Source organism: Artemia sp. Qi Xiang Cuo, chromosome 12 (genome assembly GCF_049724085.1).
Source record: "Artemia sp. Qi Xiang Cuo chromosome 12, ASM4972408v1, whole genome shotgun sequence".
Lineage (NCBI taxonomy): Eukaryota > Metazoa > Arthropoda > Branchiopoda > Anostraca > Artemiidae > Artemia > Artemia sp. Qi Xiang Cuo.
The window spans coordinates 58,041,654-58,060,741 of NC_142805.1; the positions used below are offsets into that span (position 1 = coordinate 58,041,654).

The following is a 19,088-nucleotide window of genomic DNA, read 5'->3' on the forward strand; positions in this document are numbered from 1 at the left end:
GACATATTTTTAGGCGGTGACATTGTAGGTTGGGTGGCCCTTGGGGCATATTTCTTTTTTTTTTCAAAATGAAAATTTATGCCTCATTGAAATCATGCTGCTATGGTGGTCGTGGACAGAAAGGTCGGAAGATCGAAGCATTGAAAGCTACCATTCAGGCACATTTCAATACCCATGTAACTGCCATTGGGTTTTGTCAGCAGAACTTTGTTGCGTTTGTATGTCTTCATGAGGGCAATGTCTTTATACAATACACCTTGTCCTGTTCAGCAAAGGGGCTACTTTGATACCAACATGACAGAAATAAAAGGAAGTATTTTGTAATACTTATTGCTGGAAGCTTTATCCCGAATGCTCCTATCTCTAGTATTTAATTAAAAGTGTAGTTAAGTTTAATCCTTAATGATAAAGTATCACGTAAAACGTGAAACTTTAAAGAATTGTTAAACTAGTTTGTTTTAAGCCTTAAACTTCTCCAAAGACTTGAACCTACTACTACGTCCGTGAGGACAGGGCTTCGAATCCTCATGTCGTTGGTTATTTTTTTGGAACGGAGGTCAGTGGCATGACTCTGTAATTTCAGCTAGTGTTAACCAAGCTCTAAATGGGTACCTGGAGAGATGTAGGGAAGGTAGACAGGAGGGGTGTGCGAAAGCACAGGATGGCTGGCCCACAACCCTTCATCGCTCTTCCTGGCTGAAGGACCATGAAACGGAGATCAGCAACGCCGGTAGGGACTGTAAAGTTCAATGCCGAGTTTTTTCTCTGTTTTTTCTCTACAAATGCTAATGTCTTCTTGTTTTTCAGTTTTTAGCTCACTTCTTAGTTCCCTCCTAACGAATTGTTAATGCTTAATTTCTGGTTTAACTTTGATTCTTATATTAAAAAAGATACGTTTCACCGTAGATGAGGAGGTTACAACCCCCGAGCTTTCCATTATTAATGTGTAATTGTCGTCTTTGAACTATTGAAAACAAAATTTCAAATTGGTTTACACTTAAAATTTAGAAAATGCAATATGCTCATAATAATATACTTGCCAAAAAATTCCCTGCATTATTAATTATTAATCTATTGAGCTTATAGTAAAGCACAAAGGGTAGTCACTGTTAAGAGCTGGGGATATATTGACTGGCAACTCCTCTCTTATCCGTACACTTTATTTCCATTTAAGCTTAAAAGAAAAGTTGCAGTTTGCTTTTAATTGAAAATGTTTGTTTTGGTTTTTGATGCCATGCTTTCTATTTTAAAAAATTTTCATTTCCAAACATTTATCAAATAAAAATATAGGCCCTCCCCCTCTCCTTTCCGAGAGTGGAACCCTAGTATAGTGTCTAAATAATTTGAGCTTAGTGTAAAATTACCCGATCAAAACCATGCGTGTTTAACTCCGTCATAAAAAAGGATTTAATTAAGGCGATATTATAAATTCATCTAGACCAGAACGTACAACAATCAAGAATTTCCCATGATATATTCGAACCGACCTCCATGTCAAAGGCCAGAACATCAAACGTACTTAATTTGACCACTCCTGCGTTATGTCAAGAACAGCTAACTTATTAGTTCGAGCATCAATAACGTTGGTCAAATTACAACTTGTGCTCCGGCCGACAAAAGCGTGTCGACAATCATCTGAGCATTGGGAAAATTGATGCTAATGAACCCTCCCAAAACATGGAGGGTGGGAATAATGCTTGAATAAGACAATCTTCAGCTTGTCATTAAAAACAATTATTGTATTTTTCATTTAAGCATTCTTTTAGTGATTATATATATTTTTTATATACTGGTGCTTACCCTGATGTACTCCCCCAAACTAACTATGATTATAGCCACTCTTCACCAAATTTCAGATTATTCATAGTTCAACAAATTTAGAAGTGGGGAGGGGTCAAAATGCATTTTCCCAAATCTACGGGGTAAAATTGTCATTTTTAGTGTTTTTCGCTAGAAATACCAAAAAAGGCATTTTCAGTGATAGCACCTCAGAAGGTTTTTTTTTCATAATCTAGGGGGAGTTTTGAGGAACATACCTCCCCAAATTAAAGATACTGAGGTAATTCCCTAAAAAAAGAAATCAAAGATACTTCAAGATCGACGATTGAACAAACTGAACAAATTGAATGAACGATTGAACAAGCTTTCAATAGATGCAGATAACTTAGGGACAAAATAATGCGAAAGACTAGCGGCAAACCATACATTTTTATCCACCTGGTTCAGCGAGGTAGATAGTAAAAAAAAAGAAAAAAAAGATATAACCTGCATCACAACCTAAAGTATCTTGATATTACTGTATCTACGGGAAAGACGGGAGGAAGGAGGGGAGCTTGAAAGACATGGGAGGTGCTATATGATATCAGTGTTTTTTTTTATTTTGTTTTTGATCGATCAGCTTCACTTCTAGGTCTTATTAGTTTTTTTTATAGACCAGGGCTGCTATTAAAATTTCAGCTTGGGAGGCTCTGGCTTGTTTGTATGTGTAACGAAGGAGGGATATCAGCTAGAGCATATTTCTTGGTGAGGATCATGCTTTAGAGGAAAACAACTTTTTTCTCAAATCTGGAAAACCAGATTCAAGTTTTTTTTTCATTTTTATGACTGTCATAACAGAGAAGGTGAAGAAACTGGGTCTGCATAGATTAGCCGAATATTTCTTGAAGCAACGAATTTACCGCCACCCCCTGTTTTAGGTAAGTTTGAAAATTCTGAAAAATTTGGATCCCCCACCCCCCTTGCGTAAGTGCCTGCAATGCTGTTCAGTATCTTGATTTCAAAAGAAGAATTATTGCCTCGTCCTAAATGTTTTGAATTGACGCAACTGAACAACATCGAAACCTATTTAGCGTGATGTAGGGCTCCCTAGAAAATGCTAGGTGGTACCCGTCTGCATAAATCCTTATTCTGCAAATGATTATTTTAAGCGCTTGTTGACTTTCCAGCCTGTCGAGAGACGTCTTTCATTTACTCAATCACAAGTGCTGCCGTCACTCACTCTGTGGCACGAGCATGCTCAGAAGGAACTATTGAATCATGTACATGTGACTACACTCAGCGCGGCCCTTCTGGTTCTGATTGGGAATGGGGTGGATGTTCCGACAACATTCAGTTTGGAATGAAATTTTCTAGAGAATTCGTGGATGCTGGTGAAAAGGCAAGGGATATGAGATGTCTTGTTAATCTACACAATAATGAAGCTGGGAGAGCAGTAAGTACTTTTGTAAGCAATTCTCTACTTTCGCACTTAAGTTTTGTAATTAAGTACTTTGTATAAAAGCACTTTAAGTAACATTTGTTTGAGATTGAAGACAAGGTTCCTTCATAGAGGCAAGAAAAATTGTCTCAAAATTCATCCCAAAGACTTAATGGCTGTTAAGTTTTTCTCATATTTCTTATATTTTCATAAAATCCCGTCTGTTTGCGACATTGCATTTCCCCCTCCCCACCTAAGTTTTTCATTTACCCCAATCTAAGTTTTTACATTTTCTACAACTATTGGGCGTCCATGAGGGGTCCTACGCTTGGCGTTTCCCCTCCAAATAGAAAATATAGAGTATCTCAAGACGGCAAATATGCTTTTGAACATCCAAGAAAATATGACGCATTTCTGGGTAAAACGTCACTCGTCAGGTCGGTACCCCAGGTATAAATTCCCAGTCATGTCCCCTTTGAGAAAACGCAGTTTGGTACCATCGGTAAAACCGACAATACTGGGAGGGAAGCCAATTGGCCAATTGGGGTTGAGCCTGGAGGCGATTACCTCCCTAGATTTTGAAAAATACGTTTTTGATATTTTAGTAAAAAACAAAAAAAAAATCTTTTATGAAAACACGAGAAAGCTGACGTATATCCTTAACGCTTAGCATAACGGATAGGTGCCATTTCTTAGCATTGTTGACTTTCGACAGCATGGTAAGAGCCATGAGTCTTATACCTATAGCCCTGGACTTTGGGCTATAGGTGAGTCCCCTATACTAATTATCTGCAAGAAGATTTATTGCTACCAGGGTCGTATCCAGGATTTTTGTTCAGGGGAAATTTTTCGGGAAGGGAGTTGCAAGAAAGACTTTAGAAATGTATCTCTAAATTTCTTTATATCCATTTTTGCTACATTTTTACAAGTTGGACAAACATTTGGTGGGTGGGGGAGGGGTTCAGGCCACCTATCTGCCTCCTTGGAGTCGGCCTTGATTGCTACATTTGTTCTGATTTAGTTTTGACTGCCCACTTTCTGCTACCGGCTGTATATCTAGGAGCACCACTTATTTTACAACTGATGGCACACTCCCGCAACACCATGTCTCTACACATCACGTATGACACACTCGTCGCCATGCGTGACACATTTTTCTACGTGCGGTACGCATGATCTTGTGTGTACAATTTTTAAGTGGGCCACTTCTCGGTTTGTGCTTATACATGCGCTGATTTAGTTTATTGAACAGCTCACAAACTTGTAAATGAAGTAGTTGTCAGACATTATAAAACTGGATTAAATTCGTGAAACAACTGGTTTTCAAAGATTTTCACCTTTTTGAAAACCACATTGCTCTTGAAAACTATTATTTATTACCACGCATCGCTTGTATAGTTTCATCCGTGTATCAACTATTAATCTTATCTAATGACGCTTTAATGACTCAATCATATTGGAATTCAGTAGGGTTTTATTACTTTTCAGCTAACCCTCCCCCGTTGACCAAACAACACGAAGCCCTATAGGAGACCAACAATCTTTTATAATTTACTTTTTCAATAGTTAAAATCATTGACGTAAAAACTCGGTTTGGTCGCAGACATTTCTTAATAAATACATATATAACCTGAGATTGTGTTGAATTAAAACTGCTTATACCAACATAAAAGATCCAGATTTTATTTATAGCTGCCATTATTGAAAAATGAATAACCTGTCGATATATCACTCCAAGGGTATAAAAAATGAGTGTTTCTTTTTTGGACCTCTTGATATCTCAACCTATTGAGCATTTATTATCAACAAGAAATTTTTCCTTTATTTTCTTGATTTTTGACCGTATCATAGATTAATGGCAACAGGCGCGCAAATGTGTGCAATTGTTTGTCGCTTATGAAGGAGGGGATATGGGTTTATTTTTTTTTGCTGAGGGAAGGGTCCGGGTAGTGCCTCTGCTTCATGCTAACGCAAGGCGTAGGTTTCTCTCTTTATATCCCATTCCTAGATCACGTTTACAGAAAATTAAGCAGGGACTAATCTTAGGGAAGGAACGAGGGCCAGAGCATTCAGAATGCTATATTAAAAAGATAAATAATTTGATTGAAAATATAAAAATTACAAGATGGGATTCGCTCTCTCTGCGCACTTGTTTGAGCAGCGAACCCCTTTAATACCTTTATCGATGTCTTTTATTTATTTCCTAAAGTTTCATTTTCATCAAGGGCAAGAAAAGTAAATGTCTTTGTTTTGAATATCAAATAACTTTTAAAGGTTTAGTTTACTCAGTGTTAATTAATTTACTCGTTAAGGAATGTAGGTATGGTTAAACTTATATTATCCCCACAAATAAATAAGTGATATTATTAGCTGGGAATGTGGGCAAATTTATCATGGATTCGTGTAACGCAAGATTTTTTTTTTTGTGTTTTTTTTTTTGGGGGGGGGGGCACAGTAAAGGGTAAACAGTCGTTAGTAGCCTATATTATTTTAACCGTATTTTGCTATGTAGAATTACGACTTTTTTCTTGTCTTATTGCATTTCATTTTTCTTGCCGTTTGATGCAGTCTAGCTGAAATTATGAGGGCAAAATAGGTAACACGGAAATAAGCCCCTCTTCTCATAAACTTGCATTTTTGGGCCATATCCACTCTAGGTCTAAATTTCCGATTCCGCCCTTGGATTAATTCTAAGCCAGGGCGAGGGGGATAAACACTGCTCATCCCAGATACAAACAAATTTGCCGTCAGATGTGCCTTTTAGACATGTATTCTCGGTGGAGATAGATAAAGTTCTAGATGAGGGGCTTTTGTCTATCTTGGAAAGTAGCTTAGGAAGGTGAATAAAACTCCAAGGAATGAACCCAGAGGATCAATGATCCTTTGGAAAGATATCTTAAAGTACATACAGGACTTTTTTTTAATGATTATTCCCATCCATCAGTAACAATATGATCCTCCATTCAAGAAGTGAAAATATATTGTGAAGTATGGGTGTACACAAGCAAGAGAGGAAGGGGGAGCTCCCCCCCCTACACTGGTATAAAATATCTTATCCCATAAAAAGGCCTAAAATGTAAAAAACCCTCTCCTAGAAAAGATTCTAACTCATGCCCCCTTAGGTCTATCTCGAGTACCTATTATATAAATTGCATATGACCGGTTTGATATGAACTGATTCTCCTTGGCACTTCTTTCATGGCTGAACATTCAGTCGATTATCTTTGTTCCAACTTGTGACCGATATGTAATGTGACGTAAAATTGATAATCTGAGAAATTAATTTTGTAGAAAATAAAACAATAAATTGCACATGGAAAACGTTTAGGCTATTTATAAGACTCTGATGTAGACAATTTACGTCTTAGCATAAGACATGACAAATTTCGCTGTAACACAAATAGTCAGTTATCCAGGGACCGTTATATTTCAAGGGGTGGCTCACAATCGCTGCAGTTGGTTTGAGGGTGGTTTCTAGGGTAATCGGGGGCGCTGATAGCGACTATTGGGGCACTCAAGTTCGCACGCGTGTAGAACATGGTCATTTTAGCCTATAAAGTCAAATTTGGCCTATAACGACGTCATACCGATCTTGATTTTATTTACACGGTAAAATAAACTGAAAACTTTATAAACTTAAAACATTCTGAATCCTAAGAACAATTATTTTCACCTGGTATTTTTAGTTTTTCCCAACAACCTTTACTTTTTTGTTAGCCCTTGTTTAATTTTGAAAACGAGGTTTTTAAATATACTTTTTCTTAGTTTTTTCGGTTTTTCTAAAATTTTTGCCTACATAAGTATATTTTGTTATGCTTTATTTCAATTCTGCTCGTCATTACGAGTCAAATTATCTTCCTCTTTTCCAAAAAATCTTAATTCTTGAGCAACTATTTATTTTTTCTAAAAAGCGTCATGGCTTTCAAAAATTAGCCTACAATGACCAAGTTTAAAAAAAAAATTTTTTTAGCTGTTAAAAAAAATGAAAACGAATCAAACTGCACATCATTCGAACCGTCCAAATGTTCTTTTATACGGTGTTAATAAAAAAAAGTTGATACTTGAATCTGCAAGAATATATAAGTGTTTGAACAAGAAAATTTTCCCCCCAAAAAAGAAAATTTTTTGAATAGTGCCGTTTTACTCGAAATATTTTCGAGACAATGATTTTTATCTCACCAAACGATAGATCGCTCTTTTTTGAATCACATCATATATTTATATTCTATACAACTAATATTTTTAACCAGAAAAAAAAACAAAAAACAAAAAACAGATGCCTCGTTTGCGACCGCATGCGCGAATTTGGTATATTTTTTATGCTTTATTTGAATTCTGGTCATCATCACGAGTCCAACCATGAGCCTCTTTTCCAAAAAATCTTAGTTCTTGAGCAACAATTTATTTTTTCTGCAGTATTAGATACAATCTTTCTTGCGTAGGCTCATATACCAGCCTCCAGGTGGCGAAGCCGTGTGAACGTGTGGTGCAGAGGTGACTAAGGCTGATTTAGGATCCTATTTTCTTTAAATCCCTGCATAGCAGAGGCCAATGGTCCAATCGGTTAGATTGGGTCAACAGCCACTGATGTAGTAGACGGTAACTGTCATGATCAGCTGAAAGTGAGGTTTAGACGACTGCATTAGCACTTTAATATCAAAACAAATAAAAAATTAAATATTTAAAACTGAACATGAAACGGTGGCTCAAATGTCTTTTTCTTCTTTATCTTCGTCTTCAGACTTTTTCTGATTCACATCGGAAAGTAGGCATTTTTGGGGGTCAGCTTAACACTTGCATGTGCAGTCATAGAAACCTATCTTGGAGCGTGTGCAGTGCGAGTCGCACCTCGTCTTGTCATAGTTGCAAAAAGAAAGCGATGCTAGCCCATGCGGCATCGCAGAAACTAGGTCTGGTTTCAGTTCATGATCTTCAATTCTCTAGCCCATATCGGTAGCCTGAGGTAAATGAATACAGGGTTTTTGGCTTTGGATCCAAATCAGTTACTGGAAAATGCACCTTTTCAATGAAGCAGAAACGAAATATCAGTTGTTGGTAAACGCCGAATATCCTCCAATCTTGAGTACAAATGTGCTCGAAGATCATTCAGACTGTTGAAATTAGTCGCACTTCTGCCATACACTTTAGTCACAAGCTGCTTACAGACGTTGACTAAACCATCACTTTGCACAGATTATGGCTTCTCTGCAAGGGCTCGAACTTCATCACCTAATGGCCCCAACAAAGCTTCTGAAGACTTCGCAGCTCAAAAAGAGTGGACCTTTCCAATTCCATACAGAAAGCATGTGGTGTCACATCCACTCAAGCTGTGGACAAGCGGCAAGGCGTTGCAAAATGCTGATCCTAATTTTTGTGCTGCCGTATGAATTGGTATGCAGTAGCACGGAAACTTAACCCAGAGCTGCTTGAGGCCAAGACGAGCAAGATACTGGAAGAACTATGCAGCTAGTAAGATGATATCAGTATCGTTGGCTTGTATTATCACAAGTGTGCTCTTTCGTCTTGTGGCAACTGCTGTGTGGTACAACGCCCGAGTGTCTGCCTCCTCATGGCAAGATGAGATATTGTCATCAACAGAGCTACCATGGGGCGTAACGGTAACAACTCTATCGACTCTCGAAACCTCCAGCAAGATGAACCATTGGACGGGTCAAAATTTTGTACTCCCAGACCACGAAAAGAACTTTCAAGAGTCGATCTTTGGCTGAGCGACTACTGAGAATCCCGTCCTAGAGTGTTGCAACTTTGCTGGAGGAAGTGAATGGGCTGGAAATATTTCCTCTAGGATCTCCTCTTCTTTCTCGACAGCCAGAGGCTTCTTTGAGGTTGAACGAGTGGTCATCTTGGTTCTATCGTCACTAAGACCGTCATACCTGTCACCAACCAAATGGATAGACTGACAAGCTTCCGGGTATGTTCTAAGAATTCCTTCGTAAACTCTTGTTCCAAAATCTGCTAGTGTCTCATTTTGTTCTGGTCAATAACACCTTATGACACTCATGACATCAACTATATGGTCAGATCGAGAAGAGTCTTCAAAAAGCATATGTGGAATCATTTTTGGCCATGACTGCAAGCCAGACTGTTGCAGAATGTAGTCCAAGGCTGTTAACTTTGTACCAATATATAGCTGAGGCCCTCTACGACTTGATGATAATACTACAAGTGAGGCCGGATATGAATGTAGCTCGTACTTCAGCAGCTCACAGAGGGACGAAGTTTGTGTTGAATTTGCAAGAGGCAGAGCTCGTTTAAGCAGCTCAGTTTCCCCAAAAACTATTTTTTTGGCTCTTTCTGTTTTCCTCTTTTGGCAAAAGAGGCAAAAGTTTGTACTATGCCAACTTTTACTTTCGTGGATGTTCCGTTGAGATATGAGCTCATGGTTTTGAGGCCAATGTCTAGAAAGGTCAGCAGACTATTTGATACGGCTTCTGGAGTTCTATCCTCTGTCATAAATTTGCAGAGCTCTGTTTTTGTCGTCTTGAATGGGTTTCCGAACAACTCTATCAAGTCCATAACCCAATTTTTGCCTTTTATTGTCAAATTTGTAAACGCAGTGGTATCATCATGATGCTTCATTGCCTTGTCATCCATATTCTGGTTTGCTTTCAGCATTTTGATGACTGCGGTAAGAAAGCGGAGAGTAGCGAGATATCGATCCCTGGTATTTTCATTCGTTGTCGCACCAACGATACCAGTAACTCCTCGATGACCTTTGATGTCCAGATTCACGGTCGACTCTAAAGCCAGATCGCATGCAATGCTGCAAAACGGCATGGTTGTTTTCGTAACAACAAAATTGCCACTTACAAACTCTCTGTGAACTTCTGGCGCTTTTCAGGCAGGCGGAGCATTTCTTCTAGGTAGTCAAGCGCAACTGCGGCGTATTCATGATTTTAAGGTGCGAAGAAAATAGGAATCATCTCTTTTGTGGCGTTTAAAAGTGATACCTAGTCCGCAGCTCTTTCAGCATAAAGATAGTCGTTTCCGGTACGATTAAGATCTAAATAGTTGATCCTGAGGCTATGATTCCTTATGATAGATCTGGACTTGTTGCACTTCGAGAAAAGCGGAGCAATGCTGTCCAACGAATCTCCTATCTGGTTACAAGCTTTAGAACTAGTTGCACCAACATGGTGTACCTCACGCAAGACAACTGAGACCCCCTAAAATCGTTGTTGCCGGAATCCTTACCTTTAGCTAGATCAGATAAATATCCCAAATCCTTTCCTTTTATGTTGTAGTTTTCAGTACTTTATGCAATAGTCAGGGATCCAAGGTTCGCTATCGTTCAAAAAAAGAAAGGGGGTGGCTCACATCCGCCGCAGTTGGTTTGAGTATGGATGCCGGGGTAATCTAAGGTGCTTAAAACGAATATCGGGGTGCACATGCTCGCACTAATGTAGAACTTCGACTTTAGCCTATAAAGGAGAAATTAGCCTTTTATGGCTAAGTACTTTATGCAACTGAAACCCGATATGTAAGATGCTCGACTTTTTTCTTATTGCTCTGGAAACCAAATTCGCGCATGCGATCCCAGAACGAGGCATCTGTTTTTTTTTTCTTCCTGGTTAAAAATATTAGTTGTATAGAATGTCAATAAACTATTTGATTCAGAAAAGAGCGATCTATCGTTTGGTGAAATAAAAATTATAGGTTGTGTCGAAAATATTTATAGTAAAACGCCACTATTCAGAAAATTTTCTTTTTTATGGGGGGGGGGATTTTCTTGTTCAAACGCTTATATATTCTTGCAGATTTAAGTATAGACTCTGTTTTTATTAACAATATGTATAGGACATTCGGACGGTCCCGATGATGTGCAGTTTGATTCGTTTTCATTTTTTTAACAGCTAAAAAAAATAATAAATAAATAAAAACTGGTCATTGTACGCTAATTTCTGAAAGCTATGACGCTATTCAGAAAAAATAAATAGCTGCTCAAGAATTAATATTTTTTGTAAAAGAGGCACAAAGTTTAGACCGTAATGACGAGCAGAATTCAAATAAAGCATAAAAATATGTACTTATGTAGGCAAAATTTCAGAAAAACCGAAAAAAAATAAGAAAAAGTATATTGAAAAACCTTGTTTTCAAAATTAAATAGGGATTAACCAAAGAAATAAAAGTTGTGGGGAAAAACTAAAAATACCAGGTGAAAGTAATTTTCATCAGGATTCAGAATATGTTAAGTTTATAAAGTTTTCAGTCTATTTTACTATGTAAAAAAAAAAAAAATCAATAGCGGTATGACGTCTTTATAGGCTAAAATGACCATGTTCTACAATCGTGCGAACTTGTGCACCTAGATATTCATTGTAAGCGCCCCCATTTACCTTAGAATCTACCCTCAAACCACCTGCAGCTGATGTGAGCCACCCCTTCCCTTTTTTGAACGATAGCAAGCCTTGGATCACTGACTAAAAAGAAATCTATGATCACTAGATTATTGAAGAAAATCCCTAATTCAACCAAAAATCACTCAAATCTTTTTTTTCACCGCGTGGCAACCCAGTCAGTCGCCTTTTCGCCGTTACTTGAGAAAGTGACTATCCTCTTTTTTGGGTTTAAGATTTTTTCTCCTTGGATTTTTGTCTACTTTCTTTTTCTTTGTACACTGAGGACTGCAGAGTCGAAGTGTCGACTGACATATTTGTGTTTTTCTTCTTTTTTCACTTTTTTCCGTTGTCCTAAGTTTTGTTATACTTATGCAGTGTGGTCTGAGAAATTGCTTACGTACTTGCCTGCTTCCAACACCTGACTGATTTTTCGTTTGTTTCATTTTCATCCTCCATGCTTCGTTCTTCCCACCTACAATATAGTAGGTAACCCTTTTAATACGAACATACCATTTAATACGATGCAATTTAGTAGATAACCCTTTGAGCGTAGACATATCCCATCTCCCGACCCGACATAATAGCCCGTCCCCACAGAAATAAGTTCTTGCCCCCATCAAATGACAGATTTTTCGTTTTTGTATCATAATCTGTCTGTGTGCAGTGTTGCAATTGGGGGACAGGGGGATTTTGAAACATACCATTTTTTAGTATTTTCGTCGGAAAAAAATGAAGAAAAGTCCTTGACCCCCATTACCACATCTGAGTTTTTTTTTTTGGGGGGGGGGGGAGTATTTTTGTTCGTTCGGGGAGTATTTTTGTTTGTCTGCATTTTCGTTACTTTTTTACGAGTGGGACGAAATTTCAAAGGGAAGGGGGAGGGGTTCAAGCCCGGAAACCCTCCCCTATATATGGCTTTGCCCTTCCTCCTGCATTTTTGCGAACTAGCGCAACTGTTTGTGTATTCACGTAATATATCAGGCTCGCTACTCTCGATCCAGGAGTCTCAATAAAATGGCACTAAAGCCACTAGTTTTAGAAACTGGACTGCCAGCCTCAAAACCAAGCCGAAAGTCTCATTAAATTTTGACTTTTGGGGGTAAATAAACTATTTTTTCTTACTTTTCTTCTTAAGAGGGGAGGGGGAGGGTTCAAGCATTTTTGCGAATTGGCGCCACTGTTTGTGTGTTTGATGTATGCCTTCAACACTTGCGGCGTGATTAGCAGATAACCCCTTGGAGCACAGGTAGACCTCGGAGAAATATTTGTGCCGCAATAAAGTTGGGGTATCAGTGCGCATATGTTATTGAACAGCTCACCGAAAACAAAAATTTAAATTGCTAAACGCAAGAATCCATCGAAGCAGAAACAGGCCATAACTCATGATCGCGTGTATAGTAACAGCTTAGAAATAAATATATCGAACTCGGATGAGTTTACATGGTTCCAAGCAAACAATAATTCAAAATCTATAGCTTTATCAGTCACTAAATGCAAAGATTATGAGGCATTTAACAGAGCAACGGGTAGGATCTTCTATGTCTTTTTCGGCTGATATAAGACCTGGGCGTAACTAATTTTAGCCATATTTGGTATCTACATCACAGAAGCGGTATTTAGTTTTCATATTCAGTAATAGATTACTGGCTGTGGATTAAGTTATTAAACTCTGGGGCAATAAGAGGTTATCAACGAAAAAAAGTAGAAAATTAGCGTGTTTAAGATTCAAACTGTAATCGTGCGATTTAAACTTTTGTTCGCAAAAAAGGGGACAACTTTATTTGACTGCCATATGGTGATTACGATTTCTTTGTTGAAAGTTAGATGTAAAAAGAGGAGACTTTGGAAATGTACCCTGTTTTCACCTTAAAACGCGAAATTATGCTACTTGTCTGTATTCAGTGGTACTTGTCTGTTAAACGGAATGCACTCAGTAAGTGTAGTTAGGTTAATCCTAATGAGATGTAACAAAATATGATGACAATATAACAATTTATAAACTAAATTATGGAAACCATGACAAAGAATTACGGAAAGCAGGCCGCGCAGAACACATTATATTAAATGGATTTATGCGTTCGCCCCCTCCGGCGTTTACCTCCCCCCAAAAAATTCCCCCAAAAATATCCCACCGTGGAAAATACCCCCCGGAAAATATCCCCCGCAGAAAATACTCCCGAAATTCCCCCCCCCTCCGAAGAAAATACACCCTTAGAAAATACCCCCCCCCCTTTGCGGAAAATACTCCCCGGTAAATACCCCTCCTTCGTGGAAAATAAGGCTTTCCAAATTTAAGAATTTTATTTGAGCTTTGTTTTTTTTATTTTACGTAGGGGAAAGGAATTTTGACACTTGTGTGTTATACGCCACTCACTCAAGTTTACGCTGTGTAAAATTCGAGAAAAAACTGGTTTCTTTGTTAGTTTCTTTCATCTTAGCGTGAGACAAGACAAAGACAAGTGATTGAATAGATAGGAAATATATAATTTATGCTCTATATTTGCACATAAGGGGGGGGGGGTAAAATATTTGGACAGTTTGAAGTCAGAAAACAATTTTGAATTTTTCACGGAGTAGAGCTGGATTTCCCGGTACTGTTTAATAACGATCAGAAATTAAAAAAACAAAACAAAAAAAACGAGTTTTTTCAACTGAAAGTAAGGAGCAAGTAAACTTAAAACGAACAAAAATTATTACGTATATGAAAGGGGGTACCTCCTCCTCAAGACCCCGTTCTTTACGCTGAAGTTTTTTTTTAATTTAAAACAAAGCTTATTATTCTAATTAAACGACCATTGTGTTTCATGAATCGTTCTTACAAAATTAGGACAAAAGTCGAAACTTTAGCGTAATGAGTAAGGTAAAGACCAGCTCCTTTCATATACGTAATAATTTCTGTTCGTTTTAAGTTTACTTGCTCCTTACTTTCAGTTGAAAAAAATTATTTTTTTTAAAGTTTTATTTCTGATGGCTTTTAATAATACCGGGAAATTTTGTACCTCTCCATGAAAAATTCCGGTAGTTGAGTATTATACGCCATTTCCTCAAGTTTACGACGTGTAAAACTTGAGAACAAACCGTTTTCTTCGTCAGTTTCTTCGTTGCCTTAGAAAGAAATTTCCATAAGAAAAAAAAAACTCAAATAAAATTCTTAAATTTGGAAAGACTCTGTCTAACAACTCTATTTGTTAAAACAATAAAAAACTTTAGCGTAAAGAGCAAGACGTTGAGGAGGGGACAGCCCCTTCCATGTACGGAATAATTCTGTTCGTTTTAAGTTTTAAAGTCGCTCCTTACTTTCAGTTAAAGAAACTTGTTTTTTTTTATTTAATGACAGACAAGACAAGCACCAATTCAGGTGCTGGTGTTAAAATCTATCTGGAATGAACGTGGATAGATAAAGCTTTGATTTTTCAAGATGCAGCAAATACAATATGAATTAATGGTCAAATATTAATATATATTAGCATGCCGGACGATTTTTATAAACATTTTATTTTTTAGTGACCTTTTTAGGGTTGATCTAATTCCAGCCTCCTCATAAGTCCTCCTATTAAAGAAACCACAAATTTGGCTACATAGTTGCCCCATCGTTTTATAACATTTCCACGGAAATGCACAAATTCAAAAGCTCCTGGTAAAATTTTTCTTCCACAAAATTAAATCACATTTAAGACCTTCTCTGTTCCGAATCACTTAATATTTCCTGTTGTTATTAGTGATTCATTTGAATAAGCATACAGGATTTTCCCGAGTTGAAGTTTTCTCAAGAAAACATCCGGCTTTTTTCAAAATGACTAAAGGATAATGCTGGATACACCCATCAAATGAGGTATTTTAATATAAGAAGCATTGGCAAAAATTCCCAGAAATGGGGGGGGGGTGAATTGCATTTTTATGTAAATTGCATTGCATATATATATATATATATATATATATATATATATATATATATATATATATATATATATATATATATATATATATATATATATATATATATATATATATATATATATATATATATATATATATATATATATATATATAATATATATATATATATATATATATATATATATATATATATATATATATATATATATATATATATATATATATATATATATATATAAATATGTAAATATATATATATATATATATATATATATATATATATATATATATATATATATATATATATATATATATATATATATATATATATATATATATATATATATATATATATATATATATATATATATATATATATATATATATATTAATTAAATATGCTTATAACACTCTATAGTCAGGAAATTAAAAGTATGTTTGGTTTATGTTAGTATTGAAGAGTAAGGGAGGAGTTGAAGAGCAAGGAAGAAGTAACATTTAGAGTACTGTGTACAAGGGCGTATCCAGGATTTTTATTCATGGGTAGGGGATGCAAAAAACTTAAAAAACAATTCAAAAATTTGTTTACATGCATTTTGTTGCTGTTTTACGAGTCTGAAAAAAATTTCGGGGGGGGGGGAGGGTCAGGTTTCAGTTTTATTTTGTAACCATTGTTAAAGAGTAAAAAAGGAGTTGAAGAGCAAGGAAGAAGTAACATTTAGAATACTGTGTACAAGGGCGTATCCAGGATTTCTGTTCACCGGGGAAGGGGTGCTGTTTCGGATGGGGGGAGGGATACAAAAACTTAGAAATCACATCGAAAATTTGCTTATATACATTTTTGCTACGTTTTTTTCTGGGAGTTCAAACCTGGTAACCAGGGGTGGATCCAGGATTTTTTAGGGGGGGGAGCAAAATAGGTTGATCCGAAAAAAATGTTTAGGGGGGGGGGCGCAAAATAGGTTGATCCGATAAATTTGCGTTAGGAGCAAGTTTAATTAACGCAAACTTGAGTTAATTAAGTAGGCTAAATTACACTACTTTAGACTACGCTAGGGGGGAGGGGCACGCCCCCTCGATACGGCCTTGAATATCTATATTCTAAATTCATTTTAATTGAAGTACCAAGGATAGTGAAAATGAAATCGAATGTGTTTGAATTTGTTAAGCCGAAACTTACACAAGCATATATACCTAACTTTTTTTGAAGAAGAATGTGGAATTCAAGCTTTAGTGAAAAAGGTCTCTATGTACGGTTTTTGGCAATAGCGGTTGGCAAATAAAATAAAAAAATGTAAAAAAACGTGGACGAAAGATCTGCCTAAAAACATGTGCCAACAAACAGTATAAGAAATGGAAGCTTTTCTTTGAAGAGTTTGTGCAAAGAGCATGGGTAACTTACAAGAGTGGAAACTGGCACTAGCGTCGACAAAAAAACTCAACGCCGTCTGTCGTTTGGCGACACTTAACACTTTTTAGTGAAATAACAAGAATACTTAATCTAATTTATGTGGTTGGTAAAAATAGTGTAGTAATAAGTGTCTGATGTCAATTCCTGACAGAAGAACGACTACAAAGCTTGAACAAGTGCCAAGTGTCACCAAACGCTAGATAGCGTTGATGGTTTTTTTGCCAACACTAGTGCCAGTTTTCGCTCTTATAAGTTACCCATACTTTTTGGGTTTGAGCACTAATAATCTCTTGCAAAAGAAAAAAAATCTTACAATCTTATAAAAAATTTAAAAGTAACAAAAAATAATGTTAGCTTATTCTCATGAATATATAATATGAATAATTTTCTATCTATAAAGTGTGAATTGTAGCTTCGAAATTATTGGGCTTTGAAATAAGCTGCCATAAAATAAACTTTGTTTTCTTTTTTCAGCATGTTTCGAGTGGAATGAGGCAGGAATGCAAGTGCCACGGCATGAGTGGCTCATGCACAGTTCGAACCTGCTGGATGCGTCTACCCTCTTTTCGAGCAGTCGGTGACATACTCAAAGACAGATTTGACGGCGCCTCGCGCGTTCTTGTTAACAACGCAGGCCGACTTCCTGGAAAGTCAAAAAAGAGATTTTTATCTCAACTAAAGCCTTTAAATCCAGATCACAAGCCACCATCACGGAAAGACTTGGTCTATTACGAAAACTCCCCAAATTTTTGTGAAAAAATTTGAAGTTTGGAATTCCTGGTACTCAGGGTCGTGTGTGTAACGAAAGCAGCATAGGTATGGACGGCTGCGATTTAATGTGTTGTGGCAGAGGATATAAGACTGAAGTCAAAGAAGTTGTTGAACGATGTAATTGCACTTTTCATTGGTGCTGTGAAGTTAAATGCAAAGTTTGTCGGACTAAGCGTACAATCCATACGTGTTTATAAATCCAATTGACAGAAAAATGGAATTGACCATATTCCAGTTCAGGGATACCATGCAGATCAGCTCCTACTAATCCTTCTTTCCATCACCATCATCACTTGTTTTGTTGCGGATTCATGCAGCCAAAGATTATTTTTTTTTACAAACTCGAAAAAGGATTTTCTTTTATTGAAGATAAACTTCTTGTTATCATTCACCATAAAATTTAAAATCTAACAAAATTTTGGCGCCTACTGATGATTGTGAGGAATTAAGGGACATGATGCAAATATATCCGCCAGTGCCGCTGATCTCGTCAAGTGCCGGTCAACATAGCAACAGAGGGCAATAGCGTTGCAATATACTCACAATCTTAAGTACCCACTAAATGCCTGAAAATGTGATATTCTGTAAATAGTTTAAATGAGTGTAAATATGTAAACAGTTGCAGACATTAGAATTTTTCATTTTGTGTTTGTTTTTCAAACATATCTCGTTTCAAATGCGCACTTCTACTCTTCAAGTGTTAAGTATGAACCTTGTTTACTTTGTATCAAGTTATTTATTTGCTGTTAGGAGCTTGCTTATTCCCATTTTACCTCCTTTCTTTTGTTTCTTTCATGCCAAAGCAGTTTTATTTGCAACGGCCCCTCCTCCTCCTTTTAACGAAACTAGTCATTAAAAGTTTTTAACTCTACGTTTTATGTTTTATTTTTTCTTTTGTTTCTGAGGCTAATGAGATTTGTCAAAGGCAAGGTCGTATCCAGGGGGGTTAGGGGGTTTGAAACCCTTCCCGAAATGTTTATCCGACTCGTAAAAACGTAACAAAAATGAACATAAACAAATCCTTGATGCTTTCTTGAAAGTTTTTTATACCCCCACCCCAGAAAAATCATTTGTACCCTCCCCCCCAAAAAAAAATTCCTGGATATGACCCTGGTCAAAGGGTTACAAATTATTGCATTAAAAAAAACAGTGAAGCACTGTTGGGAAAAGGTGTAAAAAGTATATATTTTTTTTTGAAATAAATAAATAATGATGCTTTGGATTTTAAATAAGTTTTAGTGTGGCCTTAGAACCTAAATAAACTTTATCTGATACATGAGACGAGAATAAAGAACACAGTAAACATCGCTGAACTTGCAAAGATCGTGAGCCAAGGCCGAGCTGTCTTGACTCCATCACGGTCACAATCACTAAAATCCATGTTCTAGTTCCGAAAGATAAACTACGAGATATCAATACAACTCAAACTGGCTCACGTTTTTAGTGTCAGCGT

At 36.7% G+C, this 19,088-nt stretch overlaps 1 protein-coding gene and 1 pseudogene across 1 annotated transcript in view; both read left to right on the forward strand.

Moving 5' to 3' along the window:
- The window catches only part of LOC148946333 (protein Wnt-1-like), a 53,508-nt gene extending 35,864 nt beyond the window's left edge, over window positions 1-17,644 (forward strand). Inside the window, exons 3-4 of the mRNA XM_089098380.1 lie at window positions 2,946-3,211; window positions 17,339-17,644. Coding sequence (XP_088954506.1) covers window positions 2,946-3,211; window positions 17,339-17,629 — 557 coding nt within the window. The 3' untranslated portion in view covers window positions 17,630-17,644. The remainder of the gene's footprint in view (window positions 1-2,945; window positions 3,212-17,338) is intronic.
- Window positions 17,626-18,844, forward strand: LOC148946334 (protein Wnt-1 pseudogene; annotated as a pseudogene).
- The last annotated feature ends 244 nt before the right edge of the window (window positions 18,845-19,088 follow it).